Source organism: Ostrinia nubilalis, chromosome 8 (genome assembly GCF_963855985.1).
Source record: "Ostrinia nubilalis chromosome 8, ilOstNubi1.1, whole genome shotgun sequence".
NCBI lineage: Eukaryota > Metazoa > Arthropoda > Insecta > Lepidoptera > Crambidae > Ostrinia > Ostrinia nubilalis.
The window spans coordinates 3,092,115-3,112,622 of NC_087095.1; the positions used below are offsets into that span (position 1 = coordinate 3,092,115).

General features: G+C 34.7%; 1 protein-coding gene across 2 annotated transcripts in view; it reads right to left on the reverse strand.

The window, feature by feature from the left end:
- LOC135073739 (uncharacterized) overlaps window positions 1-17,843 on the reverse strand; it is a 34,406-nt gene extending 16,563 nt beyond the window's left edge. The window contains exons 1-2 of one of the 2 annotated variants that reach the window (XM_063967900.1): window positions 17,600-17,843; window positions 1,326-1,486 (exon numbers count right to left, since the gene is read on the reverse strand). In XM_063967900.1, the coding sequence (XP_063823970.1) occupies window positions 1,326-1,486; window positions 17,600-17,623 (185 nt within the window). In that variant the 5' untranslated portion in view covers window positions 17,624-17,843. Of the gene's footprint in view, window positions 1-929; window positions 1,033-1,325; window positions 1,487-17,599 lie in introns of those variants that run through there. The other variant, XR_010257703.1, reaches the window with a different exon arrangement.
- Between the last annotated feature and the right edge of the window lie 2,665 nt (window positions 17,844-20,508).

Here is a 20,508-nt window from a genome sequence, read left to right on the forward strand (position 1 = left end):
AGGAGAACGGAACAGAGTAACGCTGAGATGGGTTCCAGGTCATGCGGGAATCGAGGGCAATGAAAATGCCGACGAACGAGCCAGAGCGGGAGCGGAGGGAACACAATATGGTCCAGAACCCTTTTGTGGTGTTCCCAAAAGTCTCGCTCGAATGACCCTGGAGAACATCTATTTAAACAAATCCTTTATGGCATGGTCAGACACGCCAGGATTAACTCATTCCAAAGCTCTCATAAAAGCCTATGATCGAAAAAGCTCTAAGCAGATCATAGGACTGAGTAGGACCAAAATGCGCATCTTAGTTCGAGCCCTCACTGGACACTGCAGCTTAAACAAGCACTTGTCCACTATGGGACTGTCCGAAACAAGAACGTGCAGGATGTGCCAAGAGGCAGATGAAACGCCACTACACATTCTCACGGACTGCGGACCTCTGATGCGCAAGCGGAGCTTACACCTGGGCAAACACATCCTAAGCCCACAAGATGTAAAACATATCGCCCCCCAAAAGATACTGCACTTCCTAATGGATGCAGGACTCGGAGGCGAACTGTAAGGAAAACAGCGGCGATCACAATAGATCGATAACGGTCGCAGTGATACTAGGACTTTATTGAACTAGAATAGCCGCTCAACACAAATAAAAAAAAAAAAAAAAAAAAACCAACATCTGTGAAATCAAGTGGTAGTAAGCGGGGCTTGGCACATAGCTCGTAAAGCTGATGGCCGCTGAGGAAGAAATTTCTGGAAGTCGTAGTGTGGGCAGGCCCCCCACTAGGTGGACCGAGGATCTGCTGAAGGTGGTGGGTAGTATCTAAATGCGGGTAGAATATTACCAGTCGTTGTGGAGATCTTCGTCCAGAGGTGGACGTCATTTGACTGAAACGAGAGAGAACCCACCTCTTAAATTTTCATGCCAGATCCCTTACCTCATAATTTCTGCCGCTGCCAGCCCTTCAGCGAGAGACTCCAGCTGCTGCGGCGTCATTCTGCTGATGGCGGCCATGTCGATGATGTCCAGCTTGAGCGGATATGACTCTTTATGATACTGTATCTATAACCAACCTCTTGATTTCATCAAGTGGTAGTAAGCGGAGCTTGGCACATAGCTCGTAAAACTGATGGCCGAGGAAGAAATTTCTGGAAGTCGTAGTGTGGGCAGGCCCCCCACTGGGTGGACCGACGATCTGGTGAAGGTGGTGGGTTTTATCTAAATGCGGGTAGTATATTACCAGTCGTTGTGGAGATCTTCGTCCAGAGGTGGACGTCATTTGACTGAAACGAGAGAGAACCCACCTCTTAAATTTTCATACCAGATCCCTTACCTCATAATTTCTGCCGCTGCCAGCCCTTCAGCGAGAGACTCCAGCTGCTGCGGCGTCATTCTGCTGATGGCGGCCATGTCGATGATGTCCAGCTTGAGTGGGTACGGCTGGATCGCTGGCGCGGCCATTGACGTGGCTAGACACGCCAGGCTAAGCCACACCTGGGGATGAAGAGCAGTAGGTGAGAATAAGCATATTCTTATTACAAAATCTATACCTATAGAAGCGAAAAAAGTCACTGATTGACTGACTCACTCTTCACAAAATCTCAAACTACAAGTGCTAGAAGTCTCAAATTTTGCATGGGTTCCTTTAGAAAGTAGGTGCTCACTGAGACGGAATTTTGCAAAATTCAACCCCTAAGGGGGTAAAACGCTTACAAAGTCGCGGGCGGCCGCTAATTATCAATAATTTTAATTATTCTGTAAGCAAATAACCTCCGCCAAATGTAGAGTCGCCTGCATATCTGGGTTACCTACATTTTAATTGGGAAATCGAATCTATTTCAAAGCCAGGATCTTACCTGGTAAAAACTACCTATGCAAATACTAGCCAAATGTATAATGGAATTTGAAGGCATCAAGATCTTATAAGAATTTAGAGTGTTAAGTTAAAATCATCTTCTGTTTTGACTGTCTCCAATACTTATTATTTTCTTGAAGATTAAAATTAAAAACATTCTCGCGTCTTTAATTATAGACATAATTTATCAGCTTAAACTCTAATTTTGTCATCGGTAACTAATAAATAAATTGCTATGACCGAAACACTCCTTAACGCACATAGTTTTTAGATTACCTTTTTTTAAATCTATACAGTGAGATATGGATGTTTATTTATTAATATTGTTGTTGATAAAAGTACCTATCCTTCTCCTTTTATATTTCTTTTTGAACTGGAAAGTTTATGAGTACTTTTTAAATCCTGTTCTCAACCAAGCAACGCAACCAACTTATTAAGTAACTTGAGTCATATAAAGTTACGCTAAAGTGAAATGCTACGCAATTTATATCATGATTAAAAACAACAATAAATAATTTATTTTTATTAACAGTAACCTTTTTGGCGTTCAATTAAATTACAAGTTGTTTTTTTTTATGCTAGACAAGGCAGGTATTTGACCGTAATCGCACCTGGTGTTAAGTGAGATGCAGTCTAGGATGTACAGTTTTTGTAATACATACCTAATAACAATATGTTATTTATTTATGTATAATAAACTATTTATTGACCTCAGTCTATTAAATTTAATAATCCAGATTTATCTCTACATAAATTCAAATTATCGGGTTTCACAGACATTATCTACCTATCAAGTTAATTGGGATACAAAACCACGAGTAAATTAAAATGCCTGAAAAGTTTAATTTTCCGCTCTATTTATTATTTTGACCATTAGAAATTATTAAAATGCCTCTCTCAAATATTATTTGGTTTTATATTTCGTGCAATCATTTAGACGATATAAATTCTCATTATTACCCATATTTTATATTGACCGTTTAACCCAACGGCTCTCTGAAGAATCAATTCAACAATTAAAACAAACTAGAAATTGAAACTAGAATTCCCTATTAGACACGGAGGCAGAATCAAAATGAGTTTTCAATCAGAAAAGTGAGGTAAAAGAATAGTTAATTAAAACATAAACAAGACGGCGCATCTTAAGCCTTGGCAGTGAAAAGCGAAAGTCTCTGCGCGCGCGCCGGTGACGACATTGCATGCTGTTTCCGCCTGCTCGGGCCATGAAAACAGCGATTATTGTAAAACAACACCATAAAAAAGCACAGATAGGTACATGTATTTTGTAGTATTTAGGTCAGTTGTATCATTTTAGATTTGTAGAGTTTACAGCACATCAAACTATTTTAATGCAATAAGTACAATAGGTACCTTTATGAAAAAGGAAATATCTATTGACAACCCAAAGCTTTTTGTAGATAATTTTGAGTCACAATGCTAAAGAGCATCGTACATTAAATGCATCAATTTATCTCTTTTTAACCACTTGATTATGCATTTAAGTAATAATCAATTTTAATCATCAATCCAAAACCCACTTTATTAAAACTTAAACACTTTTGTAACACGACCTAAAAACAGAAAATACCAATGTCACATCTGCAACAAACATAATTGTACACATTTAAAATGAGCTTCTAAAATATGCATATTTAGTGGCCACACGTCAAGTGGAGTCACAGTTCGAATGGATTCCGTGAACACACTTGGGTGTGCCAAAACGATTTTACGGATGCTTTGTAAATGTGGGTCGACTGGTGGCGTAGCATTTATCTTCTGTTGTGAGTATGGAAATGAGATACCATAGGTTTGATTGAGACTTGATGGTCATTAGGACGTCTGTATTTCTGATAACTTTTTCATATAAATAAGCAGACGTTTTTGCCACGAAAATAACGTACCACAAAAGGGTAAATAATGCCTACATTTGCCTCTGGTAAATTAGAAAGGGTCGTGCACCTGAAGTTGAGACTGTTTAGCACTTTAGTCCAGTTTAAAATGTTTTTTTAATTAAATAATTTTAAAGCAGTGACAAAATTTTTCTTAAAATCAGTGTAATGTGGAGCATTATGGTTTTTAATTCACCAAGACTAAAATAAAAGTGAGCGCTACCTACCAGTTTAAATGCAAAAAAATAGGTGCCATTTCTGATATTTCAAACTCATCGGAACATTGTCGTATGTAGGTATATTTAATGTATTCCCATAAAAGGGCACATCTGTCTCGATTCAATTGGTCATTAAAAGATGAGTAAATCATCTATCAATTTAAATAACATTGACCACAGTAAGTCACTAGCTACTAAATTCCCACATCGGCCTAGTAACAACCAGTGAACTCATTGTAAATTAAGTATTGAGGAAAAAGTTATCTATTTGTAATTAATTGGTTTAATGCCGGAATCCGTGACACTCAGTCTGGTTGGAAATTTGATGACCTTACTCATCCGTGATATTGAATTAATTTTAATAATTTTTAATTATTTTTTGAGGTAGGGCTCGCACCCATTTTTAAGAGCCATTTTTTGAAGTGCTCCTATTTAGTGCGCTAATGAAAACCAAATAAATCCAAAAGGTTCGCTTTGCGGAATAGTTTAGGTGCCCTTCATTAGGTTTACTTGAAAATGAGTGCACTTTGAGGAATACCTGTTATTATTACAAGCTTTATATTGACTTCACTTTGTTAGTATGTACGGGACAAATCTTACAACTGAATTTAAGACCAGTTCTCCTCAACCGATCGAGCTGTAATTTGGTATACTTACCTATGTAAGTATGTACGAGTATGTACGATGACAATGCATTATTATTTTATTTTTATTTTATTTTATTTATTTGGTTTACCAATAATTGTTACACCAATGCTTACAAAAAATTAGATAACAATAACTTAGAACTAAGTGCACAATAATAGTACGGTAAACACTGCATGCATGAAAGATTGACACAGTACACTTTTAAAGGTGTATATCGCACACCTAGATCTAAACTGAGACAACTCAAAAAAGGGCATTTTTCAGGAGGCGAAAAAAACGTATTACTACATTTTTTGTTAGGGAAGTTATGAAACTCAGTTTTATTTTGGATTATTGATAGGCTGTGAAATGACCCTGTGTATAAACTGGGTCAAAAAATCTATCCTTTTTACCTTTAATCGCAGTTTTTTTAGTTGTTACATTTTAGGGGAATGACTTTGTATAAATAATAAAGTACATTTAGACTTGAATCAGTTTTGTTTGGACATTTTGAGATTTGAGTCCTCCTTTTCCATTCTTAAAATTTTTATATCGTGCCATTTAACTTGATTCCGATTTTCGTCTACAACCTAATTAGTTGCCCACATTTTTTGCAAGATTTTAGTGTCATAAAACTTTTCAAATGTCATCTCTTCCACGTTCTTTGGTCCTCTGTATTTCAAAATTTCAAGATGTGGCTAAGTCCTCTTCCTGCACTATTTAAGTGTTTTAATTGAATGTTTCGATATCCTTAATCATCATTTTAGGAATTGTTTGAGAAAACAGTTCTTTTTTAACACGATTTGGATCAGCATAAGAGATATAAATGAAGATTTCATGACATGGTGAACATGATAGGTGTTTGAGTCTCTTCAGCCACTTTTTCTTAGCATCAGCTGATTGATATGCTTATTTATAATTTATTTACTTATTATAGACCTTTTTTCTACATTATTTTTTATTTCTACATTATAAAGAAGGTTTTATCTCTTGTGCAGACAACAGATATCAGACTATACACTTGTATTACAACTACATTAGTTACTACAGTGTTTAACTTGAAGTGCCGTCGTCTGTACATTGCCATTTTAACTATCTTTACACTGTTCTCTCAATATATTTAAATAAAAACGACCTAGCATATTTTTTTCGGAAAATAAAAAAAATATCCACTGTAATTTTTACTTATCCAACAATAGTAAGTTAACTCAAAACACTCTTCTCAAACACAATAGTTGAACAGTTTGAATAAAACTAACTTTATTTAGAAACAGGGATTATTATACTGTACCTGATTTTAGGTGAAACATGCAAAACTACGCGTTCTGTATAGAAAAACATTGAATTAAAATTTGTTCCAACAAAACTACGCCAACTAGAAATTCACAAGTTGATTCATCAAAACAAACTCAACTCAAAATAGTAACAAAATATAAGTTACTTTATCAAACAAAACTGGAACAAGTCAAAATGATCTGGTTGACTATTGCAGAACATTTCATCAATACTGTTACTATTCAAATTAACTCATTATGTATTTTCTGCTTAACTGTAACAAATCTAAATATCCGCGTTTTCGTTTACTTTAATACGTGCACTCTCTGATACTAGCGAAGGTCAACTGACAAAACGCTTGTTTAGGTGGAAGGGGTTGACAAGCGTTGATTCAACAAAAGTAAGTTATCGCCATCTAGCGGTAAATGGATCAAGGCTTTATTAAACCTGTTATGTTGGAAAGATGCGTATGATAACCGAGTATTTGAATACAAGCATAAGTCAAAATTGGCAATTTTTGAGTTGTCTCAGTTTAGATCTAGGTGTGCGATATAATAAATATATATATAATATTAAAAAAGTGAGGCTCATCAACATTAATTTAGATGATGAAGTTGGTATTTAAGCCTGTTCAAAGAGGTGCAAAAAATATCTATATCCCCATTAATATTGTTATTAAGCTTACAGAGCCTCGGGACTGGTGAGTAAAAGCCCAGTACCGTCTTACGGAAAGGAGGATATAGAAAATTGATGGGATTTCTGGGATACCTTGTGGGAACTCTGAATTTAAATTTGGATAGAAGATCTGGACAGTTAATATTACCATTTAGGACTTTAGACAAAAATAATATGTCATGAATGGTTCTTCTGCTCTCTAAAGTTTTTATTTTAAAGTAATCGAGTCGTGAAGCATATCCATCAACCCTTTTGGCAATGCCTGCAGAGTAAGCTAAATGGTAAAGAAAGCGTTTTTGTATTCGCTCTATTCTGAGGCTGTGTACAGCATAATGAGGGCGCCACACGACACAGCAGTATTCAATCAAACTACGTACCAGTGAATTAAATAGAGTAATCTTAGTTTCTGCTTTCCTAAATGATTTGGAATTTCGCATTATAAAGCCTAAACATTTTGACGCTTTCTTGATGACTGCATCGATGTGTGGGACAAATGTTAGCTTTCTGTCAATCAGGACTCCTAGGTCCCTTACAATATCAACTACATTGAGGGGTGACCCGTTCATGGAGTAACTATGAACAAATGGTTTAATCTTCCGGGTAAAAGTAATTTGTGAGCATTTTTTAATGTTAAGTTCCATGCCGTTGTTTGCGCACCAACATAGCAGTTTGTCAATGTCGCTTTGGAGCAGTAAGGCATCTTCCAGTCTTTCCACCGTCCGTGTTAATTTAAGGTCATCTGCAAATAAGTATGGCGTAGAATGACTAAAGCATTCGGGCAGGTCATTGATGAAGATGTTAAATAGAACCGGTCCCAGATGTGACCCTTGAGGTACACCTGAGGTTATTTGAAAGATGTTAGACTTATAACCATTGACTACCACGTAAAAATGCCTGTTAGACAAGTAAGAATCCAACCATTTAAGAAAAGAACCTGTGAAACCGTAGGCGGACAGTTTCTGCTTTAATACGTAATGTGAAACCTTGTCAAATTATGGTAACATTAAGCTGGTCTGATGATAGAGTCGGGAGGTAGTCTAAGTGCGTATAGATTCCCATTCCCGCATGAAAATACTTTTATTTACCAACTAACTACACAATGCGTCGTCTCTAATATTTTTTTCAGTAGGCTTTCAAAAGTCATCAGAAACTTGAACTTAAATTTTCGAAAACACAATCTACCGTATTTTGATCCTCATTTAATACTTGACCGCGTTTTTAATCGGTTTTTCGTGTTCGTTACGCACACTTGATTCGACGCTCAACAAAGTGGTACGCCCAAAAAGAAAGTGACAGTATTCCGTTGGCTATTATGCGATATGATACAATCACGTTCAGCGTTAAATCATAGGAAAGACAACTTTACGGTGCCCTCTTGACAACGGTAATCGAGCTGTGTAAAATTGTAACTAGAAAATTTTACAGAAAATGTAAAATTATGCACAGTAAAGGCAAATTAAAAGAAACGTCGTTAATTTTGTAGGCTAGTGGATAAAAAATGTTGAGTAACTTGAATGGTCTTGACATAGCTCCAATAGTGGGCTAGTTCTTCTTATTTTGATGTGAATTCTAGTAGATTTTCGTCAATGAAAAATTTCTCACCAGTCAGGCAGTGCCATTGCTTGTAAGAAAGAAAGAAAAAATGTTTATTTAGTATCATCGACAATGAAAAGCTATACTCATGAAAAAACCTTTAATTCAGACATTTGATGGTTGTGAAGTGTAACGTCAAATGTTAAAAGTTACTTCATCCACCAAAATTGCATTCTACCAAGCGAAAAAATGTAATAACCGTTTAAGTGTGGACCCAAACTGTCAGTAACGTCTAGATTTAACCAGCTACTTATTTATTCGTTCTAAAGCAATACTGACCACGTTGTTGAACTATGTCTATTCGACCGAATAATGGCGCCTTGCCGTTTATTCGCCATTTCCTCTGTTACATTTTTACATGTTTCGACGGATGCTTGAAAGATTGACGTGATGAAACATGTTGTAACGACACCTCAACGCATCAATTTAGGTGTCAAATTATTTGAAAATGCATATTTGGTGGTTTCCTTCTCATGAAGCTGTTGACAAGTTAATAAGTTTGTGCTACATCTTCCCTAGTTACGAAAGAGTAGGTCTTTATTAAGTTAGTATTTTGAATTATTATTTTGCACATTTTTCTACAGCGTCTTCTTCTTTGGGCTGGTAAGCTTTGGCATCAAAGATTAAAAGCTGTCAAAGGCGTAAAGCACGGTTTCAATACTGAATCGAACGGCTGAATGTGCCTTTATTGTAACTCTCTCGTATCGTACTCTACTTATGTGAAACAGTCGTAGCTAAAAACTTTTGAAAAACAATAAATAGTGACCTACTTTGGCCATTTTATAGCCATTTTGAGCGAAAGTTAATCGTCTCCAAAAGCTCAAATCGATGAAAGTGGTATTTCTTGATCGCTCTCAAGTAATTTATACCAACATGTTCTCGTTTTGTATGATCTAGAAGCACTAACGTTAAGGCAATGTAATTAAAGCAATTTAAACATTGGTATTCATGAAAATAATGTTACTGTCACCTACTGAAAATAAAATATGCAACAAATAAAGAAACTGGGTATAACGGCTCATTTAAAATCTCATTAATGACGTATAAATATACTGTGATACAGTTATTTAAGACACGCACGAGTCTGGCACGCACACTAATGCAAATTACGTACGTTTTGCTTTATCTGTAGTTCATACGTCACGTCTAATGGAATTCACGCGCGCTCATTGAACTGTGCGAAGAAGCTGAGTGTTGCACGTCACTTAGTAACGATCACTTAATTCTCTAGCTTCTGAGAGAGGCATTCGTGGGGTGAAATGGTTTTGCTAAGAGCATACAAAACAAGCGAGAGAGATAGACACAAGCAATTGAGCCGTGTAAGCTACCTATCTTTGTGATGGTTTTTGTTTTATTTATCACACACTATTTACATAAGTTTAAGTTTTCTTAGCTGTCCATCAATTCAGCTTTGATAGAGACCCATCATTTTACAAATCTTAATTTTCTTATGGTAGGTACTGCTGCTATACTACATAGCACATAATGCCACATTTAGCCTGATGCAGTCGAATCGTTTTTGGCAGATTCATTGTCTAACTTATGTAAATGGTGTCATGCAATTATGACGTCATTAATCTCATCGTCAAAGACCAGGAAATGTAAGTACTGCACTTAGTTCATTGTTGTCTCGCGTTAGTTTATGTGCCAATAAATTACGAAATACATACAAACTATAATACTCTTCCTACCTGTCTAAAGATTACTTCCGAAAGCATGTGAATTCTCTACAATTACAAGTACAAAAACTGACAATTATTTTTAATTGGTCGCATGTTCCGATTTCAAATGTAATAAAGTTTTCATTCAGAGAAAATATAATTTTCTTACAGGGTTTTTTTAACCGACCTCAACAAAAGGAGGGGGTTCTCAATTCGGTTAGTATTTTTTTCTGATCCGATTTACGATCCTATTATTTTTTTCGTTGCGGAATACTTGCCATTTTGGTCCCATATTTGTTTTTATTAATTTTGGTTGAGTAGTTTTTATTTTATTAGCATTTTTTTTTAACTTGAAAGATACAACACGATACTTATTTATGTACAGCGATTACTTATTGAAAGCATGTAAAATAAGGAAGGGCTTAATTAGTTGTCATTTACGCGAGTGCAGCGACCGCAACCTGTTCAAAGAACGCAGAGAGAGGTAGGAGGTAACTTTCTTTCCTCTTTGGGTTCAATGTATGTAATGGAGTGGATTTTAATCATATGAATAAACCCGAGAACTTGCTGTCTTCCGTGTTCAAAGTCAAGTAACGGATATAGGTACAGTCCTACTTAATATTATAAACGCGAAAGTTTGGATGTCTGGATGTTTGTTACTCTTTCACGCATAAACTACTGAACGGATTTTGATGAAACTTTACAGTATTACTGTTTATAACCCAGTATAACATATAGGCTATAATTTATGACGATTTCACGCGGGTAGAGCCGCGGGCAAAAGTTAGTAACTCATATAATGAATAAGTTGGATTGAAAATCACTGCAATAAAAAGAGAATAGTGTAAAGCGAAAGAGTGATTAAGCCAACGATGATATCGCAAAAAGACAGAAGTCTATTTGTAGGCACAAAGATAATAATTAAAATTTAATGAATGACACTAATCAATCATCAATGAATGAATGAAAACTGACTCGTACTTTGAAGCTACATTCATTATTTTCTAAATAGTTACGTCAAAGTATAAAAATCATTATAGATTTTAAAAACGCAACAATTTCTTTAATTCTTTCCTGAGATAATGACAGCAATTAAGTTAAATATAATCATCTGCAATTAAGTATAAATAAGTATATACACAAGTATATTTCGCACGCACGTCCATTTGAAATACAAGATTAAGATTTCAAATTACTGTAAACCGGATTTAAAAGCAAATTGCGATTGTTGTCTTATCTAAGAACCGTTTACGATGATTTTTAGGCCATGAAATCAGTACAATAAATCACTTAGATTGTAGTGAGGATGTTAACACGATAATTACTTAATTACCTACTGACATCAATATACTTAACTAGTACTTAACGTCATCTCGAAATGAGTAATATCGTGTTTTAGTTTTTGTTAGGTATAATTTGATAAATAGGTATACAACTGAAAATTTGTTTACAAAATCGACAAGTTCTAAAACTATATTTCACATTTTTGATAGATTGGTCCGTTTTTGTTTGCAAGATTTTCAGAAACCTTTTTTCAGACCTTACTGAATATTGTATGTCCCACAGCATTATATTTTGTTTCATAGGTTTTTAACTGCACACAACGATTTTTGACGTTTGTCAAAGTTAAAGTAAGATGGTGAAACCCGGCCATAGAGTAATGAAAGCTATTAACAGAGACCTCGACAATCAAACCATTAGACCACTGACGCGGCTACATAATATTTTGTAATATTCTGTAAGTTTAGAATAAAAACTATTCGATACGTTTTATGTCATAAACAGTACGGACACATTGAAAAATTTACACACCAACTAGAACTTGAAAAAAACTAAAACTTTGAACAATGTGCCGTAAAACCTATATTCATAGTGCGAAGGCGTCTCCACTTTCCACCAACACATAGTGTCAACCACTGATGGCTTAATGTTTATGTTTATAATCCATCGGCCATACGGTGTTATTCAGAAAGCAAAACGGCGGCACTTTCGTTCTGGGGTGTACACATGTCGTTGACCTTTGACGTTACAGGGCCGGTTATGCATATTTTTGACAAGTTTCTGCAACCATTTTTACTGAGAAATGTTTTTGACAATTACACAATACGCCTAAAGGTCGCGATCACCTCGCTTCGTCCCAAGTTACGCACAGTACATTGATGTATGCGACTCTATCAGCCGTTCCAAAAATTACGCAGGTAAAATTGGTGGAAGTTTTACAAAATCCTTCACTTCCGGTCAAAATGTTATAGCAATAAACTCGTAGCATCATCCTCTTCATAGATAAAAATGATAGATGTAACGTTGCACTGATTGAATACCATGGATTTGCATTTTATAATCTAGGCTAGGTGATTAACACTCAAACCATACAAAATCACAATGAAAAAATATTTAAGTGAAACACCGTATTTTCTTCGATGACTCATTGATTAGCTTAAGTTATAAAAGAAATTGAATTATGTAAACCAAATCGAACTAATCAATAACATTAAAGGACGATGTAATAGTTGCCCAAATAATAATTAATGAATTCAAACAATAATAGCAATAATAGAGGTAACCAATTACAAATATTCGGTGTGGTACATAAGTTAAGTGGCCGTAGTAAATATAAATGCATAAAACAGTAGGTAAGAGCCGATAAAATTGAATCAGTAAGAATTACCAACTTTGAAGTCTTAATTTAAGCACAATCAATCAATCGAAATGTATTACCTATAAATATTCTAAGATATCTACTAAATAAAATACCAACCGAGTTGAGAACCTCCTCCTTTTCTTAAAATCGGTATTAAAACATATGGCATAATGGAAGGGTAACTGGACAAAAACTCTGATTGGTCTTAAGATGCTAGTATTATTCTGAGTCCCAAAGTAATGAAGTGTTAAATACAAAAATAATTGAAAAAATCAGTGCTAATCAACTTCGTATGGAGCTCTAAAAACAATCACTGCCTTACAGTACGACTACTCCAAGAAAAAACAATATAATAGTACCTACGACAAAAACACTATTGGTCAATACTAAACATATTAGTAGCAATCAACAATCATAGATGTAGGTGATCAAATTTATTTTGAAATTAATTTAACGTAACATATTAGTGTTGTTGTTGCAATTGCAAGTTTAACTTAGTAGTACTTAGGTATTACCTATGTAAGACATTCAATAAACACGGTAGTAATAGTAATTGACCCACTATCTCTTCGACATAACGAAAAACAAATAGCGAATGAGGGTTACAAAATAAGTAGTTCTCCTTTTACTTTTAGAGATGATCCTGCAGTGAATGGTGATTGGCGATCTTATAACTCTATCTTGGGCATGTTGAAATTAGAAGTAAACACTCTAATGATGTTGCAGAGTGCAGATGCAACATTGTGTCAACATATTACATTCACTATTCGTAAAGGTTACTAAGTCAATCAATAGGTATTTCGTAATAAAGTATTTTTAGAATCGCACCGGAATCTTTGCTTGGGTCATCAAACTTATGGTCAAACGATCTGAAGGAGCTATAATTATTATTTTTAAATCTGTTCAATACACACGTCTTATTGTAAGAGTTTTATGGAGGTCATATAATAAGTACGAGTATAGACTCCAGTGATCCTGAAATCAGTGTTTTCTATATTTTATTTGTATGCAAGAATATGCAACTCTGTGAAATTTATGGACTATTTTAAGTATAAAGTCAATACAAGTCATACGAAAGCAGTTTATGTTCATTTTCAGTACCTAGTTTAATTATATTAACATTTATGTGATAAAAAAGTAATCGTTTTTCCATTTTTTCAGTTTTCATAAACACTAGTGTCGTTTTCTCGCTGAAAATCATGTAAAAAGTTTGTTTGACGTTTTATGGCCATGAACATCCCATATTTGAGCATAACGAACGATAAATGACGTAATGCCTGTGTTCTGTGGGTCTAGACAAAGTGCAAATTATAATCGCAAACCAGTCGAAAAGTGGTCGAAAAGCCCCTTTTTTGTATGGAGTTTTGACGGATTCGATTTGCGATTCGATCAAAAAGTGCGTTTTGTCTAGGGGGGCTGGCCCTTATTCCAGATTCGCGGGTTTGTATCGCAATGAAACTATAATGACTTGGGAGTAATTCTCTTTTTGGATTCCACCATTGTAATTTCTGCATAGCAAGGATTTACAGCTTGTGGGCTAAAGTGGGTCATGAGTGGTATTTCCTCATCGGTAGTTTCCCTGTCCACCATCGACCACAGTGTAAATTTTACTGCGTCTCTCATTGTTTCTTGTGGTTAGTGCGTTTATTTATAATTTGAAAAAGGTTTTTTAAGTAGTAGGTACTTAAAAAACCTTTTTCAAATTATATCCGTATAGCATTATCCTTCTATCAATATTTGGCTTGTTCCTAAAAGTCAGGCTCACAGTTCTATTGTTTTCAAAAAATGTAAGTTCATAATTTGATTCCCAACGGGTCTACGAGATCCACGACATTAAAAATAAAAAAGTATTTTCTTAGTAAATTTTCGTGGACCTTTGGGAATAAGCCCAATATTTTTGAGACGAACCTTAAATCAATGAAGTTATCAAATGCTAATGTTAGGTACTATAAATAACTATAATTTTATCGTCTTCATTGAGAAGATTGAATTCGTAATTCAATAAAGAAATCCAAATTCTTTTTATACTTTATTTATTACATAACACAAACTCTAGCTCGATTTCTAAGTCAACCGTGATCATCCTACTTCCGCCTGCATCGTTAGTGTCTAGGTTTTTGTGGCTCGTGTCTACCCTCATTATAATAATTTCTTGAAAGTGCTCCATGATTAAGGCTAAACATTTAAAATTGTATTTCCCATAATATTCCGATATTAAAACGGTAACTTTACGTAACGATAAGTCGATATTTTATTCATAATATCAATGGATTTATTCTAAACATGATCAGTGATGTAACTGAACCATTTTAGTAATTTCGTTTAGCTTAATTAATTTTATAGATTACATCATGAATTATCATAATTTAAAATAAGGCATGTAACTGGTTGGTAAAAACTAAAACGTGAGACAGGACATGCTTCTGACTGTTTTCCTGAATTGTAAAAACCATTGAAATTTTTATTTTTACTAACCTTTATTTGGGTTTTCTGGAAGGCATATTTTTCTGACGAAAACTCTTACATTTTTGATTGGTAAGGTATAATTGTGTTGTACTGATATTCAATCGGTTGCACACCAAGTGCAAAAAATTAAAGGCACTCATTTCAACTGCAAGATTGTAGAGTTTAACTTTATGTGTGTCGTTTGTACAGTCAAAGGCAAATAGTTTGTGACACCAAAGTGGCCAAAAAGTTGACAACACAACCTTATTCCAATAGGCTAGTTTCCTAAAAAATTTTTTTAGTCCGTCAATTTTAGTATAAAAAAATATTGGACACGTATATGTATATTCAATTGTCAATCAAACAAATAATTACAAAGTTATAGTGCGTTGAAGTTCCGCGCGACGTCACAAAGTGCTGCACTTTTACGCACTCACTGACGTCACGGGCCTTTTCTTTAGAACTTTGGCACGCTTTATCTCTTTACATTTTCATTAGTTTTAAAATGTGAAAAATACGTGTTGTGTAGCTTTTGATAAGCTAACAGCTGACGGACTAATTAAAACTTTTGCTTTTTTACCCAGGAAGCATCCCTATTGTAACAAAGACGTGTTGCGAACTTTTTGGCAACTATTTGACGCTGACTGTACAATAGAGTAACTAATATTCAATACTTTATTGCTTTTTAACTAGGTTTTTCTCTTAGCGTTTGTGACCTCATCCAAACCCCCTTAAATCGTAGATTTTTCACAAATCTTTTTGTTTTCAGTGCGATTCAAATTTTTGGTGGGTATTTAATTCGTGTACTTATGTTTTTAATTTCTTTTAAACACATCATTTTCACTGACAAGTATCATTCATAGTTTATAGGTTAGAATGCGCTTGCAGCTATGTATGTTACCACATCAAGACCGCATCTAACAGTTCGTTGTTGGAAAGCTTATGGTGGATGAGGAAATGAGGCCCATCGAATTGATGATCGATTGGCACGGCAATCTGGTATGTCTATTGCCTATTTACATGATTTGAAAGACATTTATGTAGGTAATATAATTATTTCTAGAGTTTTCTTTCTCTTTCTTGTTGGAATTTATTTTCATAGTTAGTTGAAGTAGGTACAAGAGATACATGCAGTATTTAGACGGTTAATGTTGAATTGTATAAAACTAACATTAATTTTATTTTTTATTCAATCTTTATTAAATACAACAATTGATTAAATAGTTCGTCAGGAATATCAAAAGCGCTTAATACCTAATTAATATTGCTAAAATGATGTTTTACGTTATACCAACGAATTGATGGTGTTTTTTGCCTTGGTGTTCGAGCATGGTACTCGCCATAACGTGCTAATTGAAGGAAACAACGGTAAACATAGAGTCGGGTGTACCGATACTGAAATGTCTGCTTTAATTGGTGTCTCAGGCCAGTAATCAAAAGGCTTCTATTTGTAACAATTTAGCTCTGTTTACATCGCGTATGAACAGCTTAATTTGAAATTGCAATATACTCGGTAATCTGATGTTAACATTCTTTTAGAAATGAAAATCCTTTCAAAGATATGGATGTAGATTTAAGGAAGGCTTTGCTCTAACATCAGACAGAAAAAATCGTTTTGGATGCCATAATACCAATAATAGGCTAGTTTCCTAAAAAAAATTTTTTAGTCCGTCATGTTTAATATCAAAAAATATTGGACACATATATTTTTATTTGTCAATCTAACAAATAATTACATAGTTATGGTGCGTTGAAGTTCCGCACGACGTCACAACGTGCGGCACTTTTATGCGCGCATTGACGTCACGGGCCTCTTCTTATGAACTTTGGAGCGCTTTATCTCTTTAAATTTTCATTAGTTTGAAAAAGTGAAAAATACGTGTAGAGTATTTTTTGATAAGTTAACTGACGGACTAATTAAAACTCTTGCTTTTTGACCCAGGAAACATCCCTATTATTTAAGAGATAATTATATAAATAGTAATCCGCATATCTTTTTGCTTCATTTAGATAGGTAGAGTCCAATTATTTACACCCTGGCAAACAGCATAGTTTTAAATAAAAATCCTTATTTAAAATTTTTAGTTCGTTGAAGTACCCATATATATATGTACCCGCATTGGAATTTTAGGTATGTCAAAATGTCACCGAAATGATAGTTTCCAAAAGTCACAAACTTAAAATTTTTAAGGACACATCATTTCACGATAACAATTTAACAATCGTGTGAGCTTCACTCATGGCATTGCCAAGCTCACACTTTTTTCTACCCCCATTGTTAGCAATAAGTGAAAAGATTTTTCATAATTGCGTTTTTATGACGAAAACGTATCATTATGTTACATGACAAATGTTTATTATAGAATAGACTGAAGAAAATTCACATAACTGACGTGAGTTCACTTTCTATATTTTACGTTTTTACTATCAATATAAACTGACAACTATCAATTATTATGCTTGCTTTACATGCGATCATAGCAATATTTAGATGCATTCTGGGCATTCACTTAAGTTTTTGAAACTTTTTTAGGTAGGTATTTTTTGGTATGTTCTTTGTAAATAATAAGTTTCGCTAGGTATTTTTAGCAAAGTGATTACGCTAAATCAATCGTAAATAATCTAACTCTAAAATTCAATACATATTTTCACTTCTTCCAAGACAGCGTCAGGTGAAAACATGTGAGAGCTAAACGAATAGATAGTAAATTATGAGTACTATACAAACCTTAATATTACGTATGCTCGTCATCCTTTATTTGTCGGGGAAAGTCACTTAGCACCTACCACACTACAGTCACCACACTTCACTTGAGTACGAAAGAGACAACACAATATCCAAGATGACTGCACTGAGTATTCCTGTTTTGTAATTTTAAGTTTTTTAACCGCCAAAATGGGTTGTCAAATTTGAATTTGGAACGTTTGTTCGCACGTGCTGCGCGTGCGACGGCTGCGTAGTCGCTGTCACTCTCACCAACCGGCGGCTGTTGACTTTTCTTTTTATTTTAACGGCGATCCCCGCTCCGGTGATTGTGTATTATCGCATAACTTCGACGTTATCACAACATTTGGGACTTGGCTTAGTTTAAGTAATAATTAATTGCTGTAGTTATTGCATTCTAAATATAGTTTGGTGGTCAATTATAGCTAAACACTTCCATATAGGTGCCATTCTTTTTAATCATAGAGATTAAAGTGTATTAGCGCGGAAATAAACTCCGGAAACAAATTACTCGGGTCGATTTTAATATGAATCAAAAAATATCTAATGTCCGATTAAATGTGTGCTTCGTAAACATCAGCTTAAACCACCCTAGTTGTCTGTTCTAATTTGGTAAAGGTAGCATTTGGCATGTAACATAATTTTATAAGTTTCTGACTAACTCTTCGTCTCTAAGCTTTTTAAGCTTTAAGATAGTTATGTAGATAACTTTATTGTACGCCACACAAAACAAGAAATACACAAAAGGGATGGCACATTAGGAGGTCTCGTCGCTGTGAAGCGATATCTTCCAGACAACCCTAGAGGACCGTTGATAGACAGTTGATAATGTTTCTCTGGTATGGTACGATAAGTTCAAATAAGCATTGACCGACTCGCACCGCGGTGCGAATAGGCCGTGGTGTGTAATGCCGCATCCTTTCATTTGAAATAATAACATGCTTGTTAGTAGGAAATCGTGGTTTTAATTCTAATATAATTATGAAATGTAATTTGTTGCTCATATAATTTTTATTATAATCAAATCAAATCAATTACTGAAATATCCTAATTAATTTCAGTAATAATTGCAAATTATATGCCGTTGTGCTACTTATGGTGCTTATAATTCGCATATTCTCTATAAACATAGTAGAAAATACATTTAAAATGTTTTCTATGAAACCCATTCAAAAAAATTTAATATACCTACCTACACTGTAATTAAGTAAATCCACCGTCACTTTCGTATACTTAGACAGTATTATAGACACCATAAGTAAAAATATTTGAAGTAGGTAAGAAATAATTTGCATAAAAAATGTCCTGACATCTGATGGTACGTATTATTTACGTAAGTACAGAAAAATCAATATTCATAAAACAAAAATGAATAATAATGAACCCAAAAGAAGACTTATTAATACCGATTTTTTAGGCAACATAAAATTAAGTAAAAACCTAATTTGCTTAGGCCTTGACACAAGGATTTCAGCAGTCTCTGACAAAGTCTCATACGTCGTCATTTACGCCCGTATTCAGAAATATTACTATGAAGTCTCAGAGTGCGCGTGGACGCACAGGGTGCAACACACGAACCAATCAAAGAGCTATATTCAACGCTGTGCGTTCGAATTGCTGCTTCACTAAAGTAAGCATCGTTTATGAATACGATTGTTAGTATAGCACAAGCCAAGATACAAAACAGAACAAGTTAGGTAAAATAAATTTATTTAAACTTAGTGAAAAGTGATGAAACCATCAAATTATTAGGTATTTCTATAGTATTAAATTGTAATTTAAAACCGTACGAAATTAGAACAAATTGATGACTGACCTTAGATGTACCTATTTAGGATAAGATTCACAAGCTGTCTATGAATTACATAATTATTCATCTTCACTGCTATACAAAATATTCATCTAAGAATGATTACCATAACTTTTCTTTCTTTCAACATTCTTCTCCAAATGTTCACCTATTGCATCAATAAAACGTATCTTTTTTCCTTTTGTAGACTCTAAAACTGGATTTAATTACTGCAATGTAACCAAAATAAAACATGCACGGAATATCCAAAGCGGGCCACGTTCACTCACAAATCTTGTAAACTGTAAGGCTAAGTTCACTCTATAAACCTGTAAGTTTTTTTTACTAAGTATAATTTAATTAAGGATTTGCACAACGACCAGTCCCTTCTTTCTTGCTTTCCGCATCCAGGTACTTCTCGTAACCTTTATCAGATCGTTAGTTCACCAAGCAGGAAAGCTTTTGATAGAAAAAATTGTTACATGAAAATTATAATCCTTTTTAAAGTCAAAGTCAAAATTTCTTTATTTGTTTAGACTAATAAATAGTTCTTACAAATCGTCATTTTGCTCTTAAGGAGCCTCTACATGTCTCATAATCTTTTTACCCTACCAGCGCTTCGAGACCAACATTTGGCAAGTGCTGAGAAGAAGCGCCGCAACAAACTCAGTCACCACTGTCTGCCGGTTAATATAAATAAATAGAAAGAGCAGTAGTAGGTACATTCGATTCAGGAGCAGTTCACTGATTTAATTTTTTAAATGTACATATCAGGCTTTCGGATCACTCTCGCCCGTGATAATTTAATTGGGTCAAATAATTTCCGCTTTTTAACGCCTATTGTTATTTCGTTAACGTGAAGGATATCTTTAAATAATTTAAAACTGTTGATTTCACCATCTACAGTGTAACCAATTTAACGCAACCGCACAATGTAGTCGTAGCCTTAGAGTTACTTAACACTTGAAGAACATCCTCCTGCGAGTCCGCTACCGGCGCAAGAGTCGGTCGCTGTGACGTTGTGACGTTGATCGGCTCGAAACTGGGACGATTTGAGGAAAATCCTGTGGTTTACCACACGAGAACGGGGATCTTTCTCGGGAATAGCTCGTTAGGGACTTTC